Raw genomic sequence first — 13,152 nt, 5'->3', positions numbered from 1 at the left:
GGGAGCTGGCAGACTAATCAAATGTCCCACGGCATACCTGCATCAGGTCTTGTTTTTCTTTTTCTCCTGAGCTGATAGCCTTTCTGATAGATTTCAGTTCAGTTAGAATGGCTTTGGCTTCACTAAGTTCATAGCCACTCTGGCCTCCAGACATTTTTCTATCAATTCTGTTAAAAGAAAAAAGAAAACTCAAAGACTGACAGAGTACAAGTTAAAAAACACCTTAGGACTTGGTTTTCAGATTGGCTGAGTCTTAGTGGGCTGACGACTGTGACTCTTGACTCACACACCAGTGTGTGTCCCTTCTGATCACTTCTAGCTAAGACTTCTCCCACCCCCCACCTCACGTCCGGCCCACCTCTAACCATTTTCAGGCTCGGCTTCTTGCCTTCCGTCTGTTTGGGTGATCGCATGCTGTCTGAACTCCAACCTCATCTCATGCTGACCCTCATCGCTACCCTGGGTAAGGTTAAGGACACGGGGACATGACTTAGCCAGAGGACAGAAATGTTGGATGACAATCTCAGTGACAGGGCTCACCTTCTCTTACATGTAACACCTCACACAGTGCCTACAGGGTGGCCGGCCTTGCATAACTGACAGTGACTGTTATTTATGCTAGTGAGTATCCTACAATATTTGGATTGTATAGTTAGTTCTTTATTTCTTTTTTCAATATAGGAACAGCAGTTATTCTAGCTTTATCCTAGTTCGGGGTTGAGATACAATTGCTTGCCTTGCTGACTGAGTTCAAATCTAGGATAAGGCATCGAGGCAGATGTGTGCACTGTCAGCTGGCATGGAATACAGAGCTCTTCAATGAGCTAATCTGTTATCTGTTACCTCGGCATATCTGCTTCCCGATGTCCTACAGGTCATGCGATCACCCTCTGTCAGAGGATGCCATGTAACCTAATTCTTTGTGTTTGCAGGGCCCAGCCAAATCACCTAACTGCATGGGCTACCAGCTCCTGCGCTAGGACTCTGCTGGTTCTCCCCAGCCACGCACTCTGCCCGGCTTCGCTGTGAAGAGAGCTCGGGCGACAGCCGAGAGCGGACGGCTACGCCTCCGCTCCATCAGCCAGCAGCCCTCATTCTCAGACACACCTTTGGTCTCATCCACAGAGAAATGGTACCTATTAAATCACAGAAAACTGGCCTAAAACACTTAGGAATTTATATTTATTTCAATGTGAATGTATATTTATTTCTATCTTTTCTAAGACAGAAAAAAAATGCCATCTTATTCATTCTTACAAAGTTTGCTCAAGCCAGTGAGTTTGTAGATAACATATTTCCCCAAGTACTATTTTAGTAAATATTGTATGCTGCTGAACAAGCAATTGAACAATTTAAGAATGTAAGATAAATTTCATCATAAGGTCATTTGATAATAAAGTTCAACCAATGAAGTCGCTGAATTCCACATACACAGTGTTCAGAGAGGGAACGGACTCTAGGGATCTACTAGTCATACTTTCTCCAAATGAAGACACTGGGGCCAGAAAGTTCATAAAAATTTAGCTCCTAAGCTGCATAACACTTTGCTAAAAGTAGGGCAAATATCCTCAGAATGGTCAACCCGGGTAATGGTCAACTCTTATGACTATTATAAGAGTCACCTAAGATGACTACTATCTTAGAATATTTGATAAAAACACTGAAGCACTTTGAATGATGCGATTTTCAATGAACTTGTTGGCCCCCTTAAGTACTGTATCTACCAACTTAGTTGAGGCAAAAGGTTTATTTTAATTAAAAAGTAATCTGTGGGATTTCATGAAATAGGTAACTAACTATATAGGCATCTCAAATTGTGTCAAAGTAAATTTCTGAAGTCCAAGTAATTTCTATTTGTAAAACCTTTAGAATTTAACACTAAAACATATCTTTAATTCAGATATGAACTTTAACATTTGAACTAAAAAAGCAGGTAAGTTATTTTCAGAAATAAACTTTGATACTTAAGAATAAAAGCAGGCCTGCTAATTCAAATTTCAGGTAGCTTTAACAACAGGTGAAAATTCCTTGGCTCTCTGCTGCTCAGGCAAAGGTAAGTACACCAGGAACCAGCCGTCTTGACGTGGCGTTCACCATGGATCCGCCGGCTCTTCCTTTCCTTGTCTTCTGCCTGCTTTGAAAGTCTCTACTTTAAATGTCTCTTTTCCTCCTTAACCTCCATGTTTCCCCTTTTTTCTCCTCTTTTCTCCTTTTCTCACCTTTTCCCTCTTTTGACCTTAACTGCCCGTAAAATAAAATAAAACAAAATATTAGCATTATTTGCTGGTTTGTAAAACAGAGGACTATGCTTTCTGTTCTTAATTTGAGAAATGTCATTATATTTTTCTCTAAAAAATTAGAAATTTTCTGGATTGTGTGTACCCTGTTAACTTTCCCCTGTAGCTTAGTCTCCTCTGAAACGGAAGAGATGACCATTTGCGTGCCTTCCCTGGAAAGTAAGCACCCCCAGAGCCAAATTCTCATAGAGTCTGTAGGTACATTTGGCTTGCTGGGGGTTTCATCACTTCCCATTTCCCAGTTTTGAGTGACCACTGGAGGTGGCAGAGTGGACATGTATCTCTTCCTGGTGTCCATCCACACAAAACTACACTGTCACGGAAGCCAAAGTCAAATTTGGGACACAGACTGAAATGGGTAACAGAGAGAATACAACCACACCCATCCATCCAGCATAAACTCTTATACCAAGGAAAACGAAAGCCTCAGTGTAAATCACACCATAACTCCAGATTTAACAAGAACAGACCATTCTACCGTGAATAAGTAAATGCTGCAAAAGCCTTCAGTGGGATCCTACTTAAATCTCTTCCTGAAATTATTTTCTCTTATAATCCCAAATAAAAGTCCCTTTATAAGATCAGGAATGTGGTTTCTTGAAAAATATGGTCCCTGGGTTCAATCAATTATCATCCAGTGTTCTAGTAGGTGGCTAATATTTGAATGAAAACAGCTTCATTTTGTCTGTCACTAAGGTCAACTAGAGAGGTCTCTGAGGGTAGATAGCGCATCTCTCTGCTCTGGGCTCACGGGATTCAAATCATTGCAAGAGAATGCCTGCATTTCTACGACAAATGTCTATTGTTTTCTTCTGGAATGTTATTGACAGATTCTTAAACATGCCTTAGATTCCTATAAAAATTGCTTGCAAGCAAACTGCTTTGAAACAATACAGCATTGTTACACCAATATAACAAAAACACAAGCTTGGCTAACCTTTAATCCTGGGTGGTGACATGAGTTATAATTTCACGTGCCTGGAAAACGTTTACCGTGTGGCTAAATATTTTGTGGCATTCTTCAGGGTTTGCTTTCTCTCTCCACTCCTACCACAAAGCCCTTCTTTGTGTTGGCATACAAGTACTAAGTATCACATTTATGTCATTCTCAGTCTACTCAGTTTTTAGGGGAGCTCTGGAACCAGCTGAGGTCTGTAGGACACAGCTATTCTTGAGAACCACCTGGGATCTCATGACACGTGCCTGAGGTGGAGACCAGAAACAGGTACTTTTTAAAAAAGAGCTCCCCAGATTACTCTAACATGCAGTCGGGTTTGAGAAGCACTGGGATGGGAGCGTCTGAAAGAATATCGTGGTTATGATGATATTGAGGTGAGTGGGAAAAAGAAGTCTACGCCATAAAACCAAATGTCTGAAACTAAAGTTGTGTGGCTGGGGGGTCGAGGAGTAGCGACTGGGTGTCTCGAGATAGAACTCATCCAAACACACGGCACGGTCAGCTCACGCTTGCCAGGCCGGCGAACATGCAGGATCTTTAAGAGGGGTAATGCCTCGCTGCCGTGGACTGCTCCTGAGGAAGATGCAGGGAAGAACCTGAAACTGACCGGGGACAGCCCTATAAATACTGCACCCCACTTGGTGCCCCTGAGCTGCATCATGGAGGAGGCAACTAAGAAGCAGTTCGTCATAATTCCAAGGGATAATGCCTTCCGTCCTGTGGTCACACGGTGTGAAACCCGGTAGCCTCCTCCCTCGCGTCAGAGACCGCGGTGGGACTGTGCGTAGGAAGGCCTCAGCGTCCCAGTCAGGGCTGGGGCTCGCTAGCAGGGAGGGAGGTGGATTCCCGGGGCTGGCAGAGGGCAGGGTCCTCCAGACCCTGCTACCCTCTGTCATGTACATCTTCACCCAACCTGGCCCAGGCCGGAGCTACGCCAGTGGCCGGTGAGGCTTCAGCATTGAAGTGGGCAGGCCAGAGGACCACTGGAAATGGAGGGCTCCCTCGAGGGCCCTGGCTGCCAGTCCCGACTTGCTCCCAGCCATCAGCCTGCCTCTGGCACAGGACTCAGGGCGGGACCGCAGTGCATCTCCAGAGCGCGGGTGGAGAGGTGTCCCTCGCACCTGGTCTCCGCCCGACCCGCCATCTCAGGCCAGGCTGCCAGGTGCCAGCAGTTACGGTCTTCACTTCGGTTTCTTTGGCTCTCCAATGATTCATAAAAAGATACCTTCTCAAAGTATATAGATTTCCCCAAGTTTTTGTTTGTTGGGTGATGACTTTCTTGGTGCAGAGCTTTTGACCTTTTAACTTTATGTCTCATTGAGAAGTCTTTTATGTAACCTGTACTTTTGTTTCTTTGTGTTAGTTGGGGGCTTTGCATTATTCTAAAGCCAATTCAGTATTTTTATACTCACTGTTGCAATGTTTCAAAGCCTTGTTCTTTATAGAGCAATTCTTGCTTCATCTGTGAGAGTTCTCGCTTCAGCTTTTTAACCTTTTGTGAGAAATCAGTGTAAATATGAATGTTTGTAAATAATTAGCAATGCTGTTTTAAAAGATAATCCATTAGTAAACTATTAAACACATGAACACAGCCATTAGCTTAATATTCCCTCTACTAGCTTCTCCCTGACATCAGTTCTAGGGGAGGGTATTTCATCACGTCTAAATGATCAGTGATGCACATTATTACCCATGTTCACCCTCATCTCCTTATTCAGTCACATTCCTGCAAGCTGGACATCACTACTGTCTCCTGTCTGTGATACACAGACAGCAAGGGGAGAGTCAGACTTTAAACCTGGGTGGCCCTACTCTAAACGCTTCTCCTTCCTTCACCAAGCTCCAGGACCACTGGCCACCCCGCTTTCTCAAACAGTCAGGCAGTTCCTGCCTCTGAGCTTCTGCGTGTGCTGTTCCCTCTGGCTGGATGGCTTTGCCCTCGGATCTTCAATAGTTGACACCTTGTCATGCAAGTCTCAGCTCACACAGTACCTGTGCAGATAGGACGTCTCTGTCTAACCGTGCCACCCCGCCATTACTCTGTGGTATTTAGCTCACAGTATTTCTCAAGAGCTGGCAATTTCTGTGTACTGTTTACTGTCAGTTCCCTGTGGGAAAATAAGCTGCATCATACCGGCTGTAGCCCAAGCTTCTCGCAGAGTACTGGGCAAACAGTAGGTGAGGAATACATTTGTTGTCAAGCTGACAAAAAATATTTTTTTTCCTGTTGCCAAATACATTCTTGGTAATCACAATTCTAAAATCTGATAGGTGAGAAAAACAGCAGAAGCCTGGTTTAGTTACAAACTAAAGGTCTTCACATGGGTGTCAGAAACTTATTTCCATATTACAGCCTTAAGTTTTAAGCACATTCTGTTACATAGTGTTTCAATGTGCTTTTAAACTTCTATTTCCTACCCATTTCACAAATATTTATCGACTCTTCAGGAAGCGTCAGTTTCTGGGCCTGAGGTATGAACCAAACAGACACGATCTTTGCCTTTATGGGTCTTAAAGAACAATGTTGGGGTTGGGGGTGGGGGGCAGCGGAAATTGAGCAAATAATCATGCCACAAAATAAATCTTACCAGTTATCAGAGGTGATATAAAGGAAAAGTCCAGGGCATTTCAGGGGGATGGGACCTAATTTAATTCGGTCTGAAGGCTGGATCAGGCCTGTCTGAGGAAATGATGTTTAAGCTGAGAGGCTTAGGGGAGCTTCACTTGATGAAGGGGCGCCGCCTCCAAGAGGACAGCTGGTAGACCAACCCTAAAGTGTGGGAGGGGGAGCTCAGCAAGTAGCCGGGATCTACAGCATGCTACCAGTGCTGGATCACAGAGGTGGCGTGCGGTGTGAGATGGGCCTGGGAAAGAAGGCTCATTACATGGATTCTTGGAGCCATGGCGAAGATTTCTAGATCTTATCCTAGGAACAATCAGAATCAAAGAAGGATTTTAAAGCAAGATTTGCTTTATGATTTTAAAAGATCAGTGTGATGACAGGAGTCCGGACCAGCGGGGGACAGAAGGGTCATTCGGCCTGCCTGTGGGGTGGCACGCGGGCAGTGCCATGGCATAGCACCCAGAGAAAGAATCTGTCTCGGAGGCAGAATCAACCAGATTCGGTGACGGACTCAGTGTGGAGGGTGTGGGGGGAGATGTGTCACAGGCCGCTGCCAGGACTGTGGCTTCCCGGCTGGTGCAGGAGGGTGCTTTTCTGGAGAGTGAGACCAGATTTGGGCAGAAAGATCAAAGGTTTTCTCTAAGATACTTATTTTTCTGATGCCCATGAGACTTCGAAGGCAACTGGAATATGTGGCCTTGATGTTCAGGAGGCGTGTCGGGACTAGATATACAACTGAAAGTCACTGACAGAAAGGTGACACTTTCAATGTATGAGAATAAATGAAATCGCCTAGTTGGTGTGTACTGAAAACTGAAGCGAGCTCAGGAACACACCTCAGGCACCTTCACCACTCAGAAGCCTTCCAGAGGAAGACAGAAAATACACTGTGGAGTAATGCCAAGAGAAATGAGAGGAAAAAAAGAGCATCATGGACTATCAGAGAAAAAAGTCAAGCAGGGGACTAGGCACCCTGAGAAACAAACGACACAGACAGGTGCTGTGTGAGACCCAGCACAGGCTTAAGCACAGGATTCTGGGTATAGTAGATATTCAATCATTTATCTGTTGAGTTTAATTGAATGTTTAACTTTATTTTACATTAGAAACTTCATTATTCCTATATTTCACCCAACTGAAGGTCTGAATAGGCCACATGCCCTACAGCCCCTGTGTTTTGAACTTTCTGCAACCACAGGCAACCATCTAATTTTACAGACCTATGTCTATGGAATCAAACCTCACAACCCCGGGTACCAACTGGGGGCAAGAGACCCCTAACTTTTGCACATTTCCTGCTTTCTATACTGATGACACAAAAGCAACTGACATTTTAAACTGATTTTTAAGTTATTTCTGAAAACTAGGGAGATAGCATGATTAAATGTGGTAAGTATGACTGGAAATCACAGAGTGCCTTAGCCTCTCTTACAATCCCGGCGTAATAAGTTTGCTTTTAAAAGAAGGAGAAAGAAAATGACAATGAAGGAAAAGTAAATTCCAGAAACCCATGGACCTTGGAAAGAACACAAGACAGGCAAGTTTCATAAGTTTGCCCTAAAAGGGAAACTCGCAGCATTAAAGCTATAACGAGCAAAATGGCATTTTACTAACGACTACCTTTCCCGTTCACCATTTCCTCTATTGTCTTGCCTTAAGCGCCTTAAGCGAGCAACAAAGGGCAACTGTCAGTGTGCTCCTCCTGAAAATCCTCCTCTTTACCACCACTTCCACCCCGAAAATCCTCATCGCCCTGCCTCATCTCTGAAGTCGCCTTTAAAGAGAGAGAGAAGTCAGTTCCAGACACTCAGAGAATTAATAATAAATGTTTTGACTTCACCTATAGAGAAAAATAGAATCCCAGAAGCTATTAGAAGAACCATTTATGATAACTAACAAATGGATTCTGTCATCAGCACCAAGATGATTGCCTGTAATATTTTTCTAAAACACCTTTTGTTTAACGACAATATGAAGGAAACAGAAGTCACTGCAAAAAATTACATGGAACATTTATGAAATATACTACCTTGAGACAAATGATAAAAATGTGGAAGGTCAATGCTAGATCTCCATAAATAACTAAAATAAACCGTTAAGTTGCCAACTTATGACCCAACAACCCTGGTCCTGGGCTACAGTACCCAAGAGAAATGAAAACATTTATCTACAAACATGCTGGTGCAGGAAAGTTCACACTGGCACTGTTCGTTCTAGCCAGAAAGCGGAAACAACCCAAATAAACACCAGCTGATGAACGGACAAACGAAATGTGGTATATGGCTACAGTGGGATGCTATTCAGCCATGAGAAGGAAGGAAGTACTGACACGCTATCGCCTGGAGGAACCCTGAAAACACGATGCTCAGTGAAAGAAGCCAATCACATACTGTATGCTCCCATCACTCGAGATGTCCAGAACAGGCAACTCTAGAGACAGAAAATACATGACTTGCTGCCTGGGATCTGTGGGTAGAGGGGAGCGGTGTGCAGGATGGGCAGTGACTGCTAATGAGCGCAGGGTTCCTTCTAGGGGAGACGTGATGTTCCAGAACGAGGCTGTGAGGATGGGTATACACCTACAATATACTAAAACCCACTGAATTGTACATTTTAAGTAGGTGAATTGGATGGTGTGGGAAGTATTTCTCAATGGAGTTGTTAAATTAAAAATGAATAAACCTAGCAAATAGAAATAGAAAAGATAGAACATCACAATAAATAAATCAAAAAAGCGAAAACTTAATCAAAACTCATGAAAAATTTTCTCCACCAAATTTTTACCAAATCTTCCCTATTTGTAATTTGGGGCATGAATTTAAAAAAAATATCAGTTGAATTTAAGGTTTAGTTTGTATGATATTCTCCATTCCCTACCCCAAGGGTACTATGGTCTAAGTATCTATTTCTGGATAGATGAAATAATTTTTTTTCTAGTCTTATTGATAAATAATATTGATACATATCACTGTAGAAACAGTCATTTTGCTGTAAAAAATGTTTATATTCCTCTTCTCGCGCAATTAAAGCACCACCTCTAAAAGTTAAAAGTTTATTAAGTTTTTATGCCTCAGAAGATTGGAGACTGACGAAAATTAGGCTTGTGGTGGATTAATAATTGTGCATTGAGCATTGACTCCCCTATACAGAATTTTATTGTTGTTAACAACCATTTGATCAATAAATATGAGAGATGCCCTCACAAACAAACAAACAAAAAGTACACACTTCCAATGGTAAAATAATAAGTAACCGGGATGTAATGAATATAGTCAAGATATTGTAACAGCTTGGTATGGTGATAGCTGGTACCCAGAATTGTCATGTATATAAATGTTGAATCACTATGTTGTACACCTGAAACTAATGTAATACCGTGTGTCAACTACCCCTCAATAAAATGAAATAATGTGAAAAAAATAAATAAATAAAAATAAACAGGCCAGGCCAGCTTAAAAAAAAAAAAAAGTTTATTAATTTAAAAAGCATTCATCTATTCATTTTACCATTTCAACAACTAGAAATAAGATGCCAGGAAATACTATTACCTCTTTTGACCAAGAAGGAAACTGAAATCCAATGATCACTAATACCTATGACCATAATATAAAATAATATAAAACAGATATTTTAGACAGATGTTCCTAAATACCTGGTTCCCCAAAACTTGACCCACTAGCTCAGATTAAGTAAAACACATGAAGCCCACCTGCTAATACTGTTGTATCAAAACAATGATGTAGAAAGCAAGCATGTAGCTATGCCTGAAAAATTATTAGTGAACAAAAATGCAGTCAGGTCCTCGAAACACCAAAGCAAAGAGTTCGTTCATTCATGAGTTGCTATTTCTGTGGCATTAATTTGTGAAAAGGACTTGTATATACAGGGATTTCTACAAGGTAGGCATGCCAAGAAAGGCCAGGGTATCAAAATACAGGAGACCCTGCAAGTTACCCGCTACTTCTGAATGGCCAGGGCCTTGTGGGGGTGTTACCCGGCCAAAATGTGTGCAGACAGCGGAGACGGCACGTCACATGTTCTGCAGTGTTCAAAGTATGACACGACTCCAAATGTCACAACGGCAACACGGGCCAACTTGCTAAGGGAGCATTTCAGGCATTTATGCTGATAGGAGGTGTTAAACAAGCACCTATTCATAATGAAGGAGATGAAGAGAGTGTCACTTCTGAGCATTCGTTAGTTGCTTATGAACATCCTTAGCCTCTTCTTGAGGAGGCTGCTCCCGCCTGACTCCTCTTTGTGGTCTCACAGGGATGAAATACAGATGTGAAATACAGGCTTCTGATATTGAGAGCACACTAAACCTGGCATAAAACAAACTTTATCTAGGAGATTCCACTGCACTGGGAGACAGGTCTGGCGAATGTGACCACCTGGGATCTCCTGAGGTCTCCCGGTTGAGAATTTCCTTCTAAAACGGTTATTTGTACGAGATATTCTATGGTTTTGTTTTTGAATCCCTTCCTTAGTTCACATCTTTCCTAAGAGAGAAAATGGACAGACTGTAATAGCCTATTCTGGTCATTCCATTTATAATGTGTCTTACAAAGATAAGAATGGTGAAAAATGGTTAAAATTTCAAAGGGCAAAACTAGGATGTAATAAGTTCCTGAGAAGTGAACAGCTCAAGTGAGTACTGAAGCTTACTAAGAGTACGTTTTGATAAAATCCTTTCATTTCCTTTTTCTTAGATAAGGTCTCTAGCCTAGTAGATCACAGAAATGTGGAGACATGATACAGAGAAATGAAGGCAGAGTAAAGAGTCCATGATGTGCTGGAGGGACCATCATGTTAGGATGATACAGAACATTTCCCTCAGTGACCCACAAATTAAACCAAGACACCCAGACTTAGGAGAGGCAGGACTTTCAGAAAGTTCACACTCTTCCCCCCAGAACAAATGGAGAAGTCTAAGGAAAAACACAACACAGAACATCTATTTGAAGACACTGGAGAGTCCCAAGGCAGCAAGAAGCTTGTGTTGATGATCCAAAGAGAAGGGATGCCCAGTGCTGGTCCAGAGCCGGCACCATCTTCCCTTCTGAGGCACCTGCGTACAGTAGAGAAGTTGCGAAGGTGGCCAGACGCAGTGCCCGAGGGCCTGGGACACAGGATGACAGAGAGCAGGCCCAGAGGGCGAGGTCCACAGGAGGTTCGCAGTTGGGCCCTCAGCAAAAGTCCCAGGAGGTCAACTGGGATCTCAAAGAGCTTTGCGCTACAGAAAGGGGAAGTGGGAAATGACCCACTCTCAGAAAAGGACGGAAGCCCGGATTTCAGCCGGCCACATACGACTGAATCACAAGGACCTGCCCCTGGCCTACCTGCCTGCGACAAACAAACCTAAATCCTCCCTGAAGGATGACAGGGTCATTCAAAACCTTACATTGCCTCTACACTTTTTTTCACACATAATACATACTTATCAGTACAAATTAACTAGCTGTAAGAAGTCAAATTTGACCAAAAATCAAGAGGAAAAATCAGATCTAGACTGAAAAATCCAACATACAGGAAATCCAGACATTGTCCCAATCAAGACATGGAATTTAAAAATTACTGTGATTATTTTGTTTAACAAAGTATATACTAATGTGCAGAATTTGTGCAAGTAATCAGAAACAATAAAAAATTATCAAATAGAAATTTTAGAACTGAAAAATACAGAGTGGCATTAAGCTGAAATCAATAATAAAAGATAAGAAAATGCCAACTGTCTAAAAATGAAGCAATATACTCATGAGAAATCATAAATAAGCCAGCACACATTTTGAACAGACTGATAATAAAAATATAAAATTCAAAATCTCTGGGATATAGGCAAAAGCCATATGCAGAACATAATTTCAACTTTAAGGGCTGAAATCAGAAAGTAAGAAGGACTAAAAACATTTGTCAGAATTTGTTAAAGTTGAAGCTACTTGTATTTTTTGACACAGCAATTCTGCTCCTAGTTGCATAACCAACAAAAATGTGCACAAAAGACATGTACATTAGACATGTACATTAAAGAAATAATTTTAATTATCAGAAATTGGAATAAACTCTAATGTACATTGATAGTAGGAGAGATAAAGAATTTATGGTATGTACACAAAAGTGGAATGTTTTATAGCAGGAAGTGAATGTGGACGAATCCAAATGTTTTTGAGCCCAAGAGGCCATCCAGTAACACATACGGTACCATCCCAATTTTACAAAGTTTGGAGCAGGTGGAAATGTAACCTACACTAATGATGAGGCCTGCATCCCTCAGGGGGGGAAGGATAACGATGACAGGGGTCCAGGGGGCTCTGGTAATCTATTTCATGACCAAGGTACTGGCTACATTAATTTATTTACTTGGTGAACAGTCTTTAAGACTCCAAAATTAAGGATAAACAAGCTCTGGCCTTCACAGCAGTTTGGTTGAAAAGATTAAGGGTAGAGATAGGAAATAACCCATGAGGAAATGTGAGGAACGGGTCAGTTTGACTCAGGAAAGGACTGCCTTGGTGACGCCATCTGTGGGCATCTGTAAATATGGGGTCTCTGATGAAAAAGCACCTGGCTCAACTCGGGAAGACACCTTAGCACCACAGGGAAAGTAAGTTACACAGACTCAAATCCTGATTCAATACACTCAATGCAAATAATCATGCTGCCCAGGAATGGGGCCCGCTCCCCGTCCCAGGAACGAGGACTACCTCAATCACTGAACGTGTTCTAGCAGCAGCAGAAAGCCCACCCGTTGGGGGAGAGCAGAGGAGGCGCCTACGGTGAACGGAGACAGCAGATGAAAAACAAGGATGCTTCCGCCACCTTCAGGTTCTAGGTGTGGGTGAAACAAAGAACCGCGATAAAAAAACACTTACTTACCCTTAATCGTGTAGTAGAGATCTCAGCTTTTAAAATATCAGGATCATATTTAGTACTGGACGAAGATCCTGAGAATACTTTTCAAAGAGAAAAAAAAGAAAAAAAAAGTAACTTTTATGAGTTGCGTAACTAGTTCTCTGCTTAGAATTTACAAACTCTACAAAGATTTACATGCTTTTGGGGATACTTACTTTAGAATTCCTTTACTGTCATTCATCAGACACCTAAATATAAAAAGTAATCTTCAAACCTTTATAATTTCTTAAAAAAAAAAACTCAAGAAAGAGGAATATCATAAAGAGCCTGCTGCTCAAAATTTTCTTCTGGACTTCAGACCTATGTATAACATCTCAGAGGACCTTATTGGAGGTACAGTTTCCAGAGCCTTGCATCAACGA

The 13,152-nt window shown here is 42.1% G+C and overlaps 1 protein-coding gene across 1 annotated transcript in view; it reads right to left on the bottom strand.

Annotated features, from left to right (window-relative positions):
• Positions 1 to 13,152, bottom strand: part of WWC2 (WW and C2 domain containing 2) — a 144,335-nt gene that overhangs the window by 42,998 nt on the left and 88,185 nt on the right. Inside the window, exons 4-6 of the mRNA XM_036894125.2 lie at positions 12,755 to 12,831; positions 4,668 to 4,747; positions 38 to 167 (exon numbers count right to left, since the gene is read on the bottom strand). Coding sequence (XP_036750020.2) covers positions 38 to 167; positions 4,668 to 4,747; positions 12,755 to 12,831 — 287 coding nt within the window. The remainder of the gene's footprint in view (positions 1 to 37; positions 168 to 4,667; positions 4,748 to 12,754; positions 12,832 to 13,152) is intronic.

Source organism: Manis pentadactyla, chromosome 7 (assembly GCF_030020395.1).
Source record: "Manis pentadactyla isolate mManPen7 chromosome 7, mManPen7.hap1, whole genome shotgun sequence".
NCBI lineage: Eukaryota > Metazoa > Chordata > Mammalia > Pholidota > Manidae > Manis > Manis pentadactyla.
The sequence above is the reverse complement of the archived record's forward strand: the minus strand, read 5'-3'. Positions and strand labels throughout refer to the sequence as shown.